Source organism: Oncorhynchus gorbuscha, linkage group LG07, assembly GCF_021184085.1.
Source record: "Oncorhynchus gorbuscha isolate QuinsamMale2020 ecotype Even-year linkage group LG07, OgorEven_v1.0, whole genome shotgun sequence".
Classification (NCBI taxonomy): domain Eukaryota; kingdom Metazoa; phylum Chordata; class Actinopteri; order Salmoniformes; family Salmonidae; genus Oncorhynchus; species Oncorhynchus gorbuscha.
Window position 1 is genome coordinate 1045261 of NC_060179.1, and position 19648 is coordinate 1064908.

General features: G+C 42.5%; 1 protein-coding gene across 1 annotated transcript in view; it reads left to right on the top strand.

Moving 5' to 3' along the window:
• The window catches only part of vill (villin-like), a 62770-nt gene that overhangs the window by 5382 nt on the left and 37740 nt on the right, over positions 1-19648 (top strand). The window contains 3 exon segments of the mRNA XM_046355393.1: positions 3762-3842; positions 8755-8829; positions 18815-19008. Of these exon segments, the coding sequence (XP_046211349.1) occupies positions 3771-3842; positions 8755-8829; positions 18815-19008 (341 nt within the window). The 5' untranslated portion in view covers positions 3762-3770.

The following is a 19648-nucleotide window of genomic DNA, read 5'->3' on the forward strand; positions in this document are numbered from 1 at the left end:
ATATAGTATGACTTCCTCTATCTAACTATCTGTACATAGTATGACTTCCTCTATCTAACTATCTGTATATAGTATGACTTCCTCTATCTAACTATCTGTATATAGTATGACTTCCTCTATTAACTATCTGTATATAGTATGACTTCCTCTATCTAACTATCTGTATATAGTATGACTTCCTCTATCTAACTATCTGTATATAGTATGACTTCCTCTATCTAACTATCTGAATATAGTATGACTTCCTCTGTCTAACTATCTGTATATAGTATGACTTCCTCTATCTAACTATCTGTATATAGTATGACTTCCTCTATCTAACTATCTGTATATAGTATGACTTCCTCTATCTAACTATCTGAATATAGTATGACTTCCTCTGTCTAACTATCTGTATATAGTATGACTTCCTCTATCTAACTATCTGTATATAGTATGACTTCCTCTATTAACTATCTGTATATAGTATGACTTCCTCTATCTAACTATCTGTATATAGTATGACTTCCTCTATTAACTATCTGTATATAGTATGACTTCCTCTATCTAACTATCTGTATATAGTATGACTTCCTCTATTTAACTATCTGTACATAGTATGACTTCCTCTATTTAACTATCTGTATATAGTATGACTTCCTCTATTTAACTATCTGTATATAGTATGACTTCCCCTATCTAACTATCTGTATATAGTATGACTTCCTCTATTTAACTATCTGTACATAGTATGACTTCCTCTATTTAACTATCTGTATATAGTATGACTTCCTCTATTTAACTATCTGTATATAGTATGACTTCCCCTATCTAACTATCTGTACATAGTATGACTTCCTCTATTTAACTATCTGTATATAGTATGACTTCCTCTATTTAACTATCTGTATATAGTATGACTTCCTCTATCTAACTATCTTTATATAGTATGACTTCCTCTATTTAACTATCTGTATATAGTATGACTTCCCCTATCTAACTATCTGTATATAGTATGACTTCCTCTATTTAACTATCTGTATATAGTATGACTTCCTCTATCTAACTATCTTTATATAGTATGACTTCCTCTATTTAACTATCTGTATATAGTATGACTTCCTCTATTTAACTATCTGTATATAGTATGACTTCCCCTATCTAACTATCTTTATATAGTATGACTTCCTCTATTTAACTATCTGTATATAGTATGACTTCCCCTATCTAACTATCTTTATATAGTATGACTTCCTCTATTTAACTATCTGTATATAGTATGACTTCCTCTATCTAACTATATGTACATAGTATGACTTCCTCTATTAACTATCTGTATATAGTATGACTTCCTCTATCTAACTATCTGTATATAGTATGACTTCCTCTATTTAACTATCTGTATATAGTTTGACCTCCTCTATTTAACTATCTGTATATAGTATGACTTCCCCTATCTAACTATCTGTATATAGTAAGTATGACTTCCTCTATCTAACTATCTGGATATAGTATGACTTCCTCTATCTAACTATCTGTACATAGTATGACTTCCTCTATTTAACTATCAAAATATAGTATGACTTCCTCTATTAACTATCAAAATATAGTATGACTTCCTCTATCTAACTATATGTACATAGTATGACTTCCCCTATCTAACTATCTGTATATAGTATGACTTCCTCTATCTAACTATCTGTATATAGTATGACTTCTCCTATCTAACTATCTGTATATAGTATGACTTCATCTATTTAACTATCTGTATATAGTATGACTTCCTCTATTTAACTATCTGTATATAGTATGACTTCCCCTATCTAACTATCTGTATATAGTAAGTATGACTTCCTCTATCTAACTATCTGTATATAGTATGACTTCCTCTATTTAACTATCTGTATATAGTATGACTTCCTCTATCTAACTATCTGTACATAGTATGACTTCCTCTATTTAACTATCTGTATATAGTATGACTTCCTCTATTTAACTATCTGTACATAGTATGACTTCCTCTATCTAACTATCTGCATATAGTATGACTTCCTCTATCTAGCTATCTGTATATAGTATGACTTCCTCTATTTAACTATCTGTATATAGTAAGTATGACCACTGAATTAATTCAGTAACTAGGCTTCCTCTATCTTGATATGAAGCGGTCATGTAGCTGTGTTCTCATAAATCAAAGCTCACCCATAGTTCTCTGCATTGGTTTTGCCTTTGCGTTCTCATACAGTACAGCAAGCTGTATTCTTCCAGTCAGTGACATTTTATAGTCGTTCCGTGACACTAATGAGATAGTGATATGCCATAGTGTTTGCTCAGTGACACCCTGTGTGTTTGTCTGGCAGTGCTGATATCTGTCCGAAGGGGCAAATTACACGCCCCTGATTGCGGAAGTGGTTTGTTGCCATAGTGGCTAGTTGACTCCAAGTTGACAGGCCTGTCTGTTCTTAGGCCACCTGTTCTCCAGAACAGTCATGAGATAACTTGCTTTTATAATAGGCTCTTTACTGCAGAATATCTACTGTATATTGCCTTTAACCTTAAAAGTACCGACTGGGGTCATTTAGACCCCAGAGGCATATTTTTGTTCACAGCCCAGAGGTGGTTTATTCAATTCTTCATTCAACTTGTTATTACCAAATCTAAATCATTGAGTGTTTCTGTATCAATACGGACATAAAATGTGTTTTGACCCCAGCCCAAAACATCTAACTCCACCCACAGTCCTACAGCAGATAGGATCTTTATTTGAATATACAGTGCCTTGCGAAAGTATTCGGCCCCCTTGAACTTTGCGACCTTTGGCCACATTTCATGCTTCAAACATAAAGATATAAAACTGTATTTTTTTGTGAGGAATCAACAACAAGTGGGAAACAATCATGAAGTGGAACGACATTTATTGGATATTTCAAAGTTTTTTAACAAATCAAAAACTGAACAATTTCGGCGTGCAAAATTATTCATGACATACAGTACAAGTTTGTTTTTAAGGCACATGGAAGGTCACATGTTCCTGATTTCTGCAACAAAAAAAACAAACATTTTGGATACAATTATTTACATGCCTAATTATGTTTTTATATAAGAAAGAATTTGATATTTTTCTGTGATTGTTGCTTTTTCCAACCACCCCAGGTGGTTATCGATGTACACAGTAAAACAATATCTATTTGTTTCAACTAACTTTTAGTTCCACAGACTTTTTTGGTTTACTCAACTTTTTGGTCAAAGTGTTACCTGAACTTAACATTTTTAGTTAAACATCTCCAACATGAGAAAACATAGATGAAATTATATCCATTTTAAAATGATCTGTTTGCTCAAATTGTCTAGTATGTTCATTCAACTAGAACTTATTATTGTTGTGTATAACCAGTTGCACAGCTTTGTTTTTAGTTTTAAGATGTCCAAAAATACATTTTTCATTGAATAAACATGAGACAGGTTGAGCAAACACATCATTTTAAATTGATTGAACATTTTCTCAAGTTGGAGAAAAATTGGGGTCAACAATTTTTGGGGGGTTCAGTTTAACACTTAGTCTGAAAAGTAAACAAAAAGAAGCTGTGGAACCAGTTACTTAATAATAATTAGTTGAAACAACTCAATTTGTGGGTGTTTATTATTTATTTTTTACAGTGTATGTCCAATATGTTGGTGGCTTGGTGGTTAAAGACTCTGTGGAAGATAGGCACTTTTCAGTAAACATGCAGCAACCGAGGTGATTCACAGTACATTCAGCATGCTCTCTACTGTGTTGTTAGTTGTGCAGAATGACTGAAGAAAGTCCAGAAGCCTTTCAGCATGTCAGCAGGAAGTCTGGCCTACAGATCTGGACCATCAATGTAAGTCCCACGTCTTTCAAAATACATCCTATTGTAATATACTGTAACAGATGTAGGATCTTCATTTGATCACCCTGTTGCAGGATAACTTTTCTGCTATGCAGTACATTTTAAACTTCTAGTTTACTTGAGGTCTAAAAAGGCTTTTAATGTTTGAAATTTCCACTTTGAAATTGTAGACTTGATTTTCCCTTATGAGAAATGTATCAACCCCTACAAAAAGGTTAATTAATTTTAATCTACTTAAAAATTCACATTTCCTGTTGCTGCAGGATTATTTTTCTGCTGTAGCAAACTGGCACAAATCCTACATCTGTTTATACAGCGGTCTCTGCTGGGTTATATAGCTGGTCTCCACTGGGTTATATAGCTGGTCTCAACGGGGTTATACAGCAGTCTCCACTGGGTTATATAGTTGGTCTCCACTGGGTTATACAGCAGTCTCCACTGGGTTATACAACAGTCTCCACTGGGTTATACAACAGTCTCCACTGGGTTATACAGCTGGTCTCCACTGGGTTATACAACAGTCTCCACTGGGTTATACAACAGTCTCCACTGGGTTATACAGCTGGTCTCCACTGGGTTATATAGCTGGTCTCCACTGGGTTATACAGCTGGTCTCCACTGGGTTATACAACAGTCTCCACTGGGTTATACAGCTGGTCTCCACTGGGTTATACAACAGTCTCCACTGGGTTATACAACAGTCTCCACTGGGTTATACAACAGTCTCCACTGGGTTATACAGCTGGTCTCCACTGGGTTATACAACAGTCTCCACTGGGTTATACAACAGTCTCCACTGGGTTATACAGCTGGTCTCCACTGGGTTATATAGCTGGTCTCCACTGGGTTATACAGCTGGTCTCCACTGGGTTATACAACAGTCTCCACTGGGTTATACAGCTGGTCTCCACTGGGTTATACAACAGTCTCCACTGGGTTATACAACAGTCTCCACTGGGTTATACAACAGTCTCCACTGGGTTATTTAGCTGGTCTCCACTGGGTTATATAGCTGGTCTCCACTGGGTTATATAGCTGGTCTCCACTGGGTTATATAGCTGGTCTCCACTGGGTTATATAGCTGGTCTCCACTGGGTTATACAGCTGGTCTCCACTGGGTTATACAACAGTCTCCACTGGGTTATATAGCTGGTCTCCACTGGGTTATATAGCTGGTCTCCACTGGGTTATATAGCTGGTCTCCACTGGGTTATATAGCTGGTCTCCACTGGGTTATATAACTGGTTTCCACTGGGTTATACAACAGTCTCCACTGGGTTATATAGCTGGTCTCCACTGGGTTATACAGCTGGTCTCCACTGTGTTATACAGCTGGTCTCCACTGGGTTATACAGCTGGTCTCCACTGGGTTATACAGCTGGTCTCCACTGGGTTATATAGCTGGTCTCTGCTGGGTTATATAGCTGGTCTCCACTGGGTTATATAGCTGGTCTCCACTGGGTTATACAGCTGGTCTCCACTGGGTTATACAACAGTCTCCACTGGGTTATATAGCTGGTCTCCACTGGGTTATATAGCTGGTCTCCACTGGGTTATATAGCTGGTCTCCACTGGGTTATATAGCTGGTCTCCACTGGGTTATATAACTGGTCTCCACTGGGTTATACAACAGTCTCCACTGGGTTATATAGCTGGTCTCCACTGAGTTATATAGCAGTCTCCACTGGGTTATACAACAGTCTCCACTGGGTTATACAGCTGGTCTCCACTGGGTTATACAGCGGTCTCCACTGGGTTATACAATAGTCTCCACTGGGTTATTTAGCTGGTCTCCACTGGGTTATATAGCTGGTCTCCACTGGGTTATATAGCTGGTCTCCACTGGGTTATATAGCTGGTCTCCACTGGGTTATATAGCTGGTCTCCACTGGGTTATACAGCTGGTCTCCACTGGGTTATACAACAGTCTCCACTGGGTTATATAGCTGGTCTCCACTGGGTTATATAGCTGGTCTCCACAGGGTTATATAGCTGGTCTCTGCTGGGTTATACAGCTGGTCTCCACTGGGTTATACAGCTGGTCTCCACTGGGTTATACAACAGTCTCCACTGGGTTATATAGGTGGTCTCCACTGGGTTATACAGCTGGTCTCCACTGTGTTATATAGCTGGTCTCCACTGGGTTATACAGCTGGTCTCCACTGGGTTATACAGCTGGTCTCCACTGGGTTATATAGCTGGTCTCTGCTGGGTTATACAACAGTCTCCACTGGGTCACATAGCTGGTCTCCACTGGGTTATATAGCTGGTCTCCACTGGGTTATATAGGTGGTCTCCACTGGGTTATATAGCTGGTCTCCAATGGGTTATATAACTGGTCTCCACTGGGTTATATAGCTGGTCTCCACTGGGTTATACAGCTGGTCTCCACTGGGTTATATAGCTGGTCTCTGCTGGGTTATATAGCTGGTCTCCACTGGGTTATACAGCTGGTCTCCACTGGGTTATATAGCTGGTCTCTGCTGGGTTATATAGCTGGTCTCCGCTGGGTTATACAACAGTCTCCACTGGGTTATACAGCTGGTCTCCACTGGGTTATACAACAGTCTCCACTGGGTTATACAGCTGGTCTCCACTGGGTTATACAACAGTCTCCACTGGGTTATACAGCTGGTCTCCACTGGGTTATACAACAGTCTCCACTGGGTTATATAGGTGGTCTCCACTGGGTTATACAGCTGGTCTCCACTGGGTTATACAGCTGGTCTCCACTGGGTTATATAGCTGGTCTCCACTGGGTTATATAGCTGGTCTCCACTGGGTTATACAGTGGTCTCCACTGGGTTATACAGCAGTCTCCACTGGGTTATACAGCTGGTCTCCACTGGGTTATATAGCTGGTCTCCAATGGGTTATATAGCTGGTCTCCACTGGGTTATATAGCTGGTCTCCACTGGGTTATATAGGTGGTCTCCACTGGGTTATATAGCTGGTCTCCACTGGGTTATATAGCTGGTCTCCACTGGGTTATATAACTGGTCTCCACTGGGTTATAAAGCTGGTCTCCACTGGGTTATACAGCTGGTCTCCACTGGGTTATATAGCTGGTCTCTGCTGGGTTATATAGCTGGTCTCCACTGGGTTATACAGCAGTCTCCACTGGGTTATACAACAGTCTCCACTGGGTTATATAGCTGGTCTCCACTGGGTTATACAGCTGGTCTCCACTGGGTTATACAGCGGTCTCCACTGGGTTATATAGCTGGTCTCCACTGGGTTATATAGCTGGTCTCCACTGGGTTATATAGCTGGTCTCCACTGGGTTATATAGCTGGTCTCCGCTGGGTTATATAGCTGGTCTCCGCTGGGTTATATAGCTGGTCTCCACTGGGTTATATAGCTGGTCTCCACTGGGTTATATAGCTGGTCTCCACTGGGTTATACAGCTGGTCTCCACTGGGTTATACAACAGTCTCCACTGGGTTATATAGCTGGTCTCCACTGGGTTATATAGCTGGTCTCCACTGGGTTATATAGCTGGTCTCTGCTGGGTTATACAACAGTCTCCACTGGGTTACATAGCTGGTCTCCACTGGGTTATACAACAGTCTCCACTGGGTTATATAGGTGGTCTCCACTAGGTTATACAGCTGGTCTCCACTGGGTTATATAGCTGGTCTCCACTGGGTTATACAGTGGTCTCCACTGGGTTATACAGCAGTCTCCACTGGGTTATACAGCTGGTCTCCACTGGGTTATATAGCTGGTCTCCACTGGGTTATATAGCTGGCCTCCACTGGGTTATATAGCTGATCTCCACTGGGTTATACAAAAGTCTCCACTGGGTTATATAGCTGGTCTCCACTGGGTTATATAGCTGGTCTCCACTGGGTTATATAGCTGGTCTCTGCTGGGTTATACAACAGTCTCCACTGGGTTACATAGCTGGTCTCCACTGGGTTATACAACAGTCTCCACTGGGTTATATAGGTGGTCTCCACTAGGTTATACAGCTGGTCTCCACTGGGTTATATAGCTGGTCTCCACTGGGTTATACAGTGGTCTCCACTGGGTTATACAGCAGTCTCCACTGGGTTATACAGCTGGTCTCCACTGGGTTATATAGGTGGTCTCCACTGGGTTATACAACAGTCTCCACTGGGTTATACAGCTGGTCTCCACTGGGTTATACAACAGTCTCCACTGGGTTATACAACAGTCTCCACTGGGTTATACAACAGTCTCCACTGGCTTATATAGCTGGTCTCCACTGGGTTATATAGTTGGGCTCCACTGGGTTATATAGCTGGTCTCCACTGGGTTATTTAGCTGGTCTCCACTGGGTTATATAGGTGGTCTCCACTGGGTTATATAGCTGGTCTCCACTGGGTTATATAGCTGGTATCCACTGGGTTATATAGCTGGTCTCCACTGGGTTATATAGGTGGTCTCCACTGGGTTATATAGCTGGTCTCCCCTGGGTTATACAGCTGGTCTCCACTGGGTTATATAGCTGGTGTCCACTGGGTTATACAGCTGGTCTCCACTGGGTTATATAGCTGGTCTCCACTCGGTTATATAGCTGGTCTCCACTGGGTTATATAGCTGGTCTCCACTGGGTTATACAGCTGGTCTCCACTGGGTTATACAGCAGTCTCCACTGGGTTATATAGGTGGTCTCCACTGGGTTATACAACAGTCTCCACTGGGTTATATAGCTGGTCTCCACTGGGTTATATAGGTGGTCTCCACTGGGTTATACAGCTGGACTCCACGGGGTTATATAGCTGGTCTCCACGGGGTTATACAGCAGTCTCCACTGGGTATATTACACTTAGTCTCAGATCCAATGCTGAGATGGGACTTTTGTGACAGTTTTCTTGGTGGTCTGTCAGGCTGTTATTGAAATATAATATTCTGAATGTATCTTGTTGTTTTTAAGAACATGAAGATGGTTCCTGTACCGGACCAAGCTTTTGGAAACTTCTTTGAGGGAGATTGCTACATTGTCCTCTATGTGAGTATTGCTACATTGTCCTCTATGTGAGTATTGCTACATTGTCCTCTATGTGAGTATTGCTACATTGTCCTCTATGTGAGTATTGCTACATTGTCCTCTGTGAGTATTGCTACATTGTCCTCTGTGAGTATTGCTACATTGTCCTCTATGTGAGTATTGCTACATTGTCCTCTGTGAGTATTTCTACATTGTCCTCTGTGAGTATTGCTACATTGTCCTCTATGTGAGTATTGCTACATTGTCCTCTATGTGAGTATTGCTACATTGTCCTCTATGTGAGTATTGCTACATTGTCCTCTGTGAGTATTTCTACATTGTCCTCTGTGAGTATTGCTACATTGTCCTCTATGTGAGTATTGCTACATTGTCCTCTATGTGAGTATTGCTACATTGTCATCTATGTGAGCATTGCTACATTGTCCTCTGTGAGCATTGCTACATTGTCCTCTGTGAGTATTGCTACATTGTCCTCTGTGAGTATTGCTACATTGTCCTCTATGCGAGTATTGCTACATTGTCCTCTATGCGAGTATTGCTACATTGTCCTCTATGTGAGTATTGCTACATTGTCCTCTGTGAGTATTGCTACATTGTCCTCTGTGAGTATTACTACATTGTCCTCTATGTGAGTATTGCTACATTGTCCTCTGTGAGTATTGCTACATTGTCCTCTGTGAGTATTGCTACATTGTCCTCTATGTGAGTATTGCTACATTGTCCTCTGTGAGTATTGCTACATTGTCCTCTATGTGAGTATTGCTACATTGTCCTCTATGTGAGTATTGCTACATTGTCCTCTATGTGAGTATTGCTACATTGTCCTCTGTGAGTATTGCTACATTGTCCTCTGTGAGTATTGCTACATTGTCCTCTATGTGAGTATTGCTACATTGTCCTCTGTGAGTATTGCTACATTGTCCTCTATGTGAGTATTGCTACATTGTCCTCTATGTGAGTATTGCTACATTGTCCTCTATGTGAGTATTGCTACATTGTCCTCTATGTGAGTATTGCTACATTGTCCTCTATGTGAGTATTGCTACATTGTCCTCTGTGAGTATTGCTATATTGTCCTCTGTGAGTATTGCTATATTGTCCTCTGTGAGTATTGCTACATTGTCCTTTGAGCCTCTAGCCTGGTACCCTGTAGACATTATCTATGGGTCGTTCCTGAATTACAGTGAATGAGTGGGGAGCCTCTAGCCTGGTACCCTGTAGACATTATCTATGGGTCGTTCCTGAATTACAGTGAATGAGTGGGGAGCCTCTAGCCTGGTACCCTGTAGACATTATCTTTTTTAAATTTATTTTATTTCACCTTTATTTAACCAGGTAGGCAAGTTGAGAACAAGTTCTCATTTACAATTGCGACCTGGCCAAGATAAAGCAAAGCAGTTCGACAGATACAACGACACAGAGTTACACATGGAGTAAAACAAACATACAGTCAATAATACAGTAGAAACAAGACTATATACGATGTGAGCAAATGAGGTGAGAAGGGAGGTAAAGGCAAAAAAGGCCATGGTGGCAAAGTAAATACAATATAGCAAGTAAAACACTGGAATGGTAGTTTTGCAATGGAAGAATGTGCAAAGTAGACATAAAAATAATGGGGTGCAAAGGAGCAAAATAAATAAATAAATAAAATACAGTTGGGAAAGAGGTAGTTGTTTGGGCTAAATTATAGGTGGGCTATGTACAGGTGCAGTAATCTGTAAGATGCTCTGACAGTTGGTGCTTAAAGCTAGTGAGGGAGATAAGTGTTTCCAGTTTCAGAGATTTTTGCAGTTCGTTCCAGTCACTGGCAACAGAGAACTGGAAGGAGAGGCGGCCAAAGAAAGAATTGGTTTTGGGGGTGACCAGAGAGATATACCTGCTGGAGCGTGTGCTACAGGTGGGAGATGCTATGGTGACCAGCGAGCTGAGATAAGGGGGGACTTTACCTAGCAGGGTCTTGTAGATGACATGGAGCCAGTGGGTTTGGCGACGAGTATGAATCGAGGGCCAGCCAACGAGAGCGTACAGGTCGCAATGGTGGGTAGTATATGGGGCTTTGGTGACAAAACGGATTGCACTGTGATAGACTGCATCCAATTTGTTGAGTAGGGTATTGGAGGCTATTTTGTAAATGACATCGCCAAAGTCGGTAGGATGGTCAGTTTTACAAGGGTATGTTTGGCAGCATGAGTGAAGGATGCTTTGTTGCGAAATAGGAAGCCAATTCTAGATTTAACTTTGGATTGGAGATGTTTATCTATGGGTCGTTCCTGAATTACAGTGAATGAGTGGGGAGCCTCTAGCCTGGTACCCTGTAGACTTTCTAAGGGTCGTTCCTGAATTACAGTGAATGAGTGGGGAGCCTCTAGCCTGGTACCCTATAGACTTTCTAAGGGTCGTTCCTGAATTACAGTGAATGAGTGGGGAGCCTCTAGACTTTCTAAGGGTCGTTCCTGAATTACAGTGAATGAGTGGGGAGCCTCTAGACTTTCTAAGGGTCGTTCCTGAATTACGGTGGCATTTGGTCATGGCATTTTGAACACTTGTTATTAATTGTAATGCATTTGGGTATATCTTCGCATTCTAAATAAACAATTTGAAAGCTTAATGACTTTAAAGAATTTGTATCATTATGATAACATTGTGCCACCAATAGGAGTAGTAACACCAATTCGACATTTTAGGTAAATGAGTATTTCCTGAAATGGAGGCAACTCTAAGGTCATCAATTTTGTAAAACATATTTAGTAAAGTAATGAAATTAATCATTTTGCTCACAATGTTTTTTCCCTGACTAACACCAAGTGAAACTTTAGATGTAGACACAACTAAAAGGGTGTGATTATCTAATTATTTAGATCATTTAACATAGACTCACTCCTCCCACGATAACACTGGAGTAAATCCTGAAGGTCCTTGTATACTGCATATTTGAAATCAGTGATTTTCAAGGTGGTAACACCAATGACAACGCACACATGACTGTAAGTCGCTTTGGATAAAAGCGTCTGCTAAATGGCATATATTATTATTATTATTATTAATGACAGAAAATGCAACGTTATGACTGTAACTACTGTTCCCTGAAGGAGGGAAGATACAACATACTATGGGGGAGTCGCACTCTCGCCACTTCCTGTTGAAGGATTTACATTCACTCCTGACAAGAGGCCAAAGAAATCCCTGGAATCCTCGCCTTCCACAGTTGATAAGTGTGAGGCTTGGATTCAGTCCTTCGATTTAATACCACTCTTCACCAAGCCCACTCTTCACCAAGCCCACTCTTCACCAAGCCCACACTTCACCATGCCCACTCTTCACCAAGCCCACTCTTCACCAAGCCCACTCTTCACCAAGCCCACACTTCACCATGCCCACTCTTCACCAAGCCCACTCTTCACCAAGCCCACACTTCACCATGCCCACTCTTCACCAAGCCCACTCTTCACCAAGCCCACTCTTCACCAAGCCCACTCTTCACCAAGCCCACTCTTCACCAAGCCCACTCTTCACCAAGCCCACTCTTCACCAAGCCCACACTTCACCATGCCCACTCTTCACCAAGCCCACTCTTCACCATGCCCACTCTTCACCAAGCCCACTCTTCACCAAGCCCACTCTTCACCAAGCCCACTCTTCACATTACATTTACATTTACATTTAAGTCATTTAGCAGACGCTCTTATCCAGAGCGAATTACAAATTGGTGCATTCACCTTATGACATCCAGTGGGACAGTCACTAACAATAAAACATCTAAAACTTAGGGGGTGGGGTGAGAGGGATTACTTAACCTATCCTAGGTATTCCTTAAAGAGGTGGGGTTTCAGGTGTCTCCGGAAGGTGGTGATTGACTCCGCTGTCCACGCCCAGGAACAGGTGCCAGAAGCCAAACGAGGGAGTTTTTGTGCATTTTATTAGGATCCCCATTAGCTAAAGCCGTAATGTTAGCTAATCTTTCCGAGTTCCTCGTTTCCCTCCTTCAGAGAACAGTAGTTATAGTCATAGCGTTACTTTCTATTTCAGTCAGTCAACTTCGGTACAACATACTATGGGAAAATATAATCACTCCCCAAATGTATGCACACATGACTGTAAGTCGCTTTGGATAAAAGCGTCGGCTAAATGGCATATATTATTATTATTATTATAAATGGATACTAAATGAAAACAGCCTATGGCAGACCACCCAGACCTGGGTATTGTACACACGGTGCGCTGCCTGGAGACTTTCCCCTGTCAGAGCCATAAGCACGCTACGGGATACACTGGGAGCAGTGTCATCCAAGTGATGAAACCTCACAACAGTGTGTGGTGATGCCCAACTCGCTGCAGCAAAAATGTCTCCTATAGTCAACCCTTTAAACAACACTCAAGATGCTGTCAGACCCTGGCGGAGTGGGAGCGTACACCGCTAGGTAACCATGTCCCTTACTGCTATATGGTACACCGCTAGGTAACCATGCCCCTTACTGCTATATGGTACACCGCTAGGTAACCATGTCCCTTACTGCTATATGGTACACCGCTAGGTAACCATGCCCCTTACCTCTATATGGTACACCGCTAGGTAACCATGCCCCTTACCTCTATATGGTACACCGCTAGGTAACCGTGCCCCTTACTACTATATGGTACACCGCTAGGTAACCATGCCTCTTACTGCTATATGGTACACCGCTAGGTAACCATGTCCCTTACTGCTATATGGTACACCGCTAGGTAACCATGCCCCTTACTGCTATATGGTACACCGCTAGGTAACCATGCCCCTTACCTCTATATGGTACACCGCTAGGTAACCATGCCCCTTACTGCTATATGGTACACCGCTAGGTAACCATGCCCCTTACTGCTATATGGTACACCGCTAGGTAACCATGCCCCTTACTGCTATATGGTACACCGCTAGGTAACCATGCCCCTTACTGCTATATGGTACACCGCTAGGTAACCATGCCTCTTACTGCTATATGGTACACCGCTAGGTAACCATGCCCCTTACCTCTATATGGTACACCGCTAGGTAACCATGCCCCTTACTGCTATATGGTACACCGCTAGGTAACCATGCCCCTTACTGCTATATGGTACACCGCTAGGTAACCATGCCCCTTACTGCTATATGCCAGTGGATGAAACACTGCCTAGGGAGCGCCCTGCCGCCAGCTCAACTAGGTAACCATGCCCCTTACTGCTATATGGTACAACGCTAGGTAACCATGCCCCTTACTGATATATGGTACACTGCTAGGTAACCATGCCCCTTACCTCTATATGGTACACCGCTAGGTAACCATGCCCCTTACTGCTATATGGTACACCGCTAGGTAACCATGCCCCTTACTGCTATATGGTACACCGCTAGGTAACCATGCCCCTTACCTCTATATGGTACACCGCTAGGTAACCATGTCCCTTACTGCTATATGGTACACCGCTAGGTAACCATGTCCCTTACTGCTATATGGTACACCGCTAGGTAACCATGCCCCTTACTGCTATATGGTACACCGCTAGGTAACCATGCCCCTTACCTCTATATGGTACACCGCTAGGTAACCGTGCCCCTTACCTCTATATGGTACACCGCTAGGTAACCATGTCCCTTACTGCTATATGGTACACCGCTAGGTAACCATGCCCCTTACCTCTATATGGTACACCGCTAGGTAACCATGTCCCTTACTGCTATATGGTACACCGCTAGGTAACCATGTCCCTTACTGCTATATGGTACACCGCTAGGTAACCATGCCCCTTACTGCTATATGGTACACCGCTAGGTAACCATGCCCCTTACTGCTATATGCCAGTGATGAAACACTGCCTAGGGAGCTCCCTGCCGCCAGCTCAACTAGGTAACCATGCCCCTTACTGCTATATGCCAGTGGATGAAACACTGCCTAAGGAGCGCCCTGCCACCAGCTCAACTAGGTAACCGTGGTAACCAGACTGTTCACAGAGCCGGACATCCTTGGTCTGTTGAACGTAAAGCGTAAAGCACCTGACACAGGACATGTAATCTCTGTTGCTCTTCAGAAGCAAAAGGTTGCGAAAAGAGACCTGTAGGATCATAGCCATGACCTTCGGTGCGAACTGAGTACTGGATAACGTGTGGAGGTCCCCAACACATTTAACCGAGGCCAATGGCATGGGCAGGGATGTTTTGTAGAAGAGGCTATGCAGATCCACTGATTCCAGAGGATCAAAGGGGGCACACAGTGCCTCCAAAACCAGTGCCATGTCCCATGTGGACGCAATAGTTTTAGAGACTGGTCTGAGACGACGTACACCTTTCAGGAATCACACAACCAGGGGATGGTCCCCCGGTGAGGATTCGTCAACTCCCACCTGACCCGATGAGATAGCGGCCATGTAGCTCAGTTGGTAGAGCATGGCGCTTGTAACGCCAGGGTAGTGGGTTCGATCCCCGGGACCACCCATACGTAGAATGTATGCACACATGACTGTAAGTCGCTTTGGATAAAAGCGTCTGCTAAATGGCATATATTATTATATTATTATTATATTATTATTATTATAAGTAGAGAATGCCCGCCCTGCTCAAAGGATGTCCCTCACAGAACTCTGAAAAGGAGCAAGTCCTTTATCTTGGCACCAGAGATCAAACGCTTCCACAGTAAAGATCTATGCACTAATAAAAATTTCCCAAATCTGGGAGACCACCCAGGTGAGTAGCCTCCACTCCCGAGAGAGAGGGCCACACCTGGATAAAAGAGCTGCACCGTAGTTGAAGTAGCCGGGGACATGCGTCACCCAAAGTGAGAGGATGTGGACACTGCTCCCCGGGAGGGATCCAAGGTTAGGAGGGAGAGAAACATAGTCTCTCCCTGTCTGTTGATGAAATATAGTCAGTTCTGAAGCCAGGGGAAGTGCCTGAGTGCCAGATACACCACTAAGAGCTCGGGGTAATTAATATGCAGCGTCCTCAGCACAAGTGTACATACCCCGAATCGTGTTTCCTTCGTACATCGCACCCCACCCTCTGGAGAAGCGTCTTTTGTGATCACCTTGCAGGATACAACTAAGCCCCTGGAAGGTTTCCACCACTGGTCCTTGGTCCGTAGTCCTGATAGAGACACCTGAAGCAACCGGCTTAGGCTGCGAGATGCATCCAGGTGGGTGGCTAGCACTCAGGGCTGGAAGGGCCTTATTTTCACACCTTGGTCTTAGTATTTTGTGTTTTCTTTAATTATTTGTTCAGGCCAGGGTGTGACATGGGTTTATTGTGTTGTCGTATTGGGTTTTTATAGGCATTGGGATTGTGGTTGATTAGGGGTGTGTATAGCATAGGCTTGGCTGCCTGAGGCGGTTCTCAATCAGAGTCAGGTGATTCTCGTTGTCTCTGATTGGGAACCATATTTAGGTAGCCTGGGTTTCACTGTGTATTTGGTGGGTGATTGTTCCTGTCTCTGTGTTAGTAGTTCACCAGACTGGCTGTCTAGGTTTTCGCGTTTCGTTTGTTGTTTTGTATTTATATAGTTATTTCATGTATCGTCTTTTCTTCATTAAAGAACATGAGTAACCACCACGCTGCATTTTGGTCCGCTTCTCCTTCAACTGACGAACGCCGTTTCACTTATCAACAATAGGCTTCCATCACACTAAGGTGAAGAGCGGAATAATTGAAGGATTGAATCCGAGCCTCAGGCTTATCAACTGGGAAAATCAGGGCTTCCAGCAAGGCACAGATTTCATTAGCCTTCTCAGGCGTGATTGTAGATCCTTCAACAAAGTCCTGAGTCCTGAGTCCTGAGTCGTGCGGATTTCATTAGCCTTCTCAGGCGTGATTGTAGATCCTTCAACCGAAGTCCTGAATCCCGAGTCCCGAGTCCCGAGTCCCGAGTCCCGAGTCTTGAGGCCTGAGTCCTGAGTCGTGAGACTCCCCCATAGTATGTTGTACTGAAGTTGACTGACTGGAAGGGAACTGAGGGACACATATTGCATTTTAGTAGCAATGTTTTTTTTATATGTTTATGTATATATATTAAATACTTTTGTTCACTGTCTAGAATTCGAAATACTAGATAAATATCTGTAAAAGATGTCGCTACACCTCTACACTTCACCAACATGCTATCTCCCAGTAGTTTATATAATCCATATAAATAAATGTTTTACAGTATAAAGGACTTATATACAGAAGGCTTTCATATAAAGTAACAGTTAAATATAATATGTATTATTTTTGTAATTTTAAAGTGTTTTTACATGATGTTTTTACATGGTGCCAAAGACAGCATTTACCACCGCAATTGAAGAATGACGCCTCAAGAATTACCCATATGGCATATGTGTGTGTAACAGGATGTAAATACTATATACAGCACCAGTCAATACTATATACAGCACCAGTCAATACTATATACAGCACCAGTCAATACTATATACAGCACCAGTCAATAATATATACAGCACCAGTCAATACTATATACAGCACCAGTCAATACTATATACAGCACCAGTCAATACTATATACAGCACCAGTCAATACTATATACAGCACCAGTCAATACTATATACAGCACCAGTCAATACTATATACAGCACCAGTCAATACTACCAGTCAATACTATATACAGCACCAGTCAATACTATATACAGCACCAGTCAATACTATATACAGCACCAGTCAATACTATATACAGCACCAGTCAATACTATATACAGCACCAGTCAATACTATATACAGCACCAGTCAATACTATATACAGCACCAGTCAATACTATATACAGCACCAGTCAATACTATATACAGCACCAGTCAATACTATATACAGCACCAGTCAATACTATATACAGCACCAGTCAATACTATATACAGCACCAGTCAATACTATATACAGCACCAGTCAATAATATATACAGCACCAGTCAATACTATATACAGCACCAGTCAATACTATATACAGCACCAGTCAATACTATATACAGCACCAGTCAATAATATATACAGCACCAGTCAATAATATATACAGCACCAGTCAATACTATATACAGCACCAGTCAATAATATATACAGCACCAGTCAATAATATATACAGCACCAGTCAATACTATATACAGCACCAGTCAATACTATATACAGCACCAGTCAATAATATATACAGCACCAGTCAATATACAGCACCAGTCAATACTATATACAGCACCAGTCAATACTATATACAGCACCAGTCAATACTATATACAGCACCAGTCAATACTATATACAGCACCAGTCAATACTATATACAGCACCAGTCAATACTATATACAGCACCAGTCAATACTATATACAGCACCAGTCAATACTATATACAGCACCAGTCAATACTATATACAGCACCAGTCAATACTATATACAGCACCAGTCAATACTATATACAGCACCAGTCAATACTATATACAGCACCAGTCAATACTATATACAGCACCAGTCAATACTATATACAGCACCAGTCAATACTATATACAGCACCAGTCAATACTATATACAGCACCAGTCAATACTATATACAGCACCAGTCAATACTATATACAGCACCAGTCAATACTATATACAGCACCAGTCAATACTATATACAGCACCAGTCAATACTATATACAGCACCAGTCAATACTATATACAGCACCAGTCAATACTATATACAGCACCAGTCAATAATATATACAGCACCAGTCAATAATATATACAGCACCAGTCAATAATATATACAGCACCAGTCAATAATATATACAGCACCAGTCAATGCCAAGAGTGTGCAAAGTTGTCATCAAGGCAAAGGGGTGGCTAATTTAAAGATTGTCAAATGTATTTGTTTAACACTTTTTTGGTACCTACATGATTCCATATGTTTTATTTCATAATTTTGATGTCTTCACTATTATTCTACATTGTAGAATATAGTAAAATAAATAAAAACCCTATAATGAGTAGGTGTGTCCACACTTCTGACTGGTACGTGTGTGTGTCCAGAGGAGTCAGGGCTCCAGTAACTCCATGGACGTCCACTACTGGATCGGTAACTCCTCCTCTCAGGATGAGCAGGGAGCGGCGGCCATCTTAGTGACTCAGCTGGATGAGTTCCTGGGAGGCAGTCCTGTCCAGCACAGGGAGGTACAGGCCGCAGAGTCCTCCAAGTTCAGGAGCTACTTCAGGAACGGACTCATGTGAGTGACCAAGTGGATGGAAATAATAGAATGAATATATTATACTACACACACACACACACACACACACACACACACACACACACACACACACACACACACACACACACACACACACACACACACACACACACACACACACACACACACACACACACACACACACACAGGACTCTACACACACACACAGGACTCTACACACACACACACAGGACTCTACACACACACAGGACTCTACACACACACAGGACTCTACACACACACACCGGACTCTACACACACACAGGACTCTACACACACACAGGACTCTACACACACACAGGACTCTACACACACACACAGGACTCTACACACACACAGGACTCTACACACACACACACAGGACTCTACACACACACACCGGACTCTACACACACACAGGACTCTGCACACCTCCAGGACTCTACACACACACACAGGACTCTGCACACACACAGGACTCTACACACACACATGACTCTACACACACACAGGACTCTACACACACACACAGGACTCTACACACACACACAGGACTCTACACACACACACAGGACTCTACACACACACGACTCTACACACACACAGGACTCTACACACACACAGGACTCTACACACACAC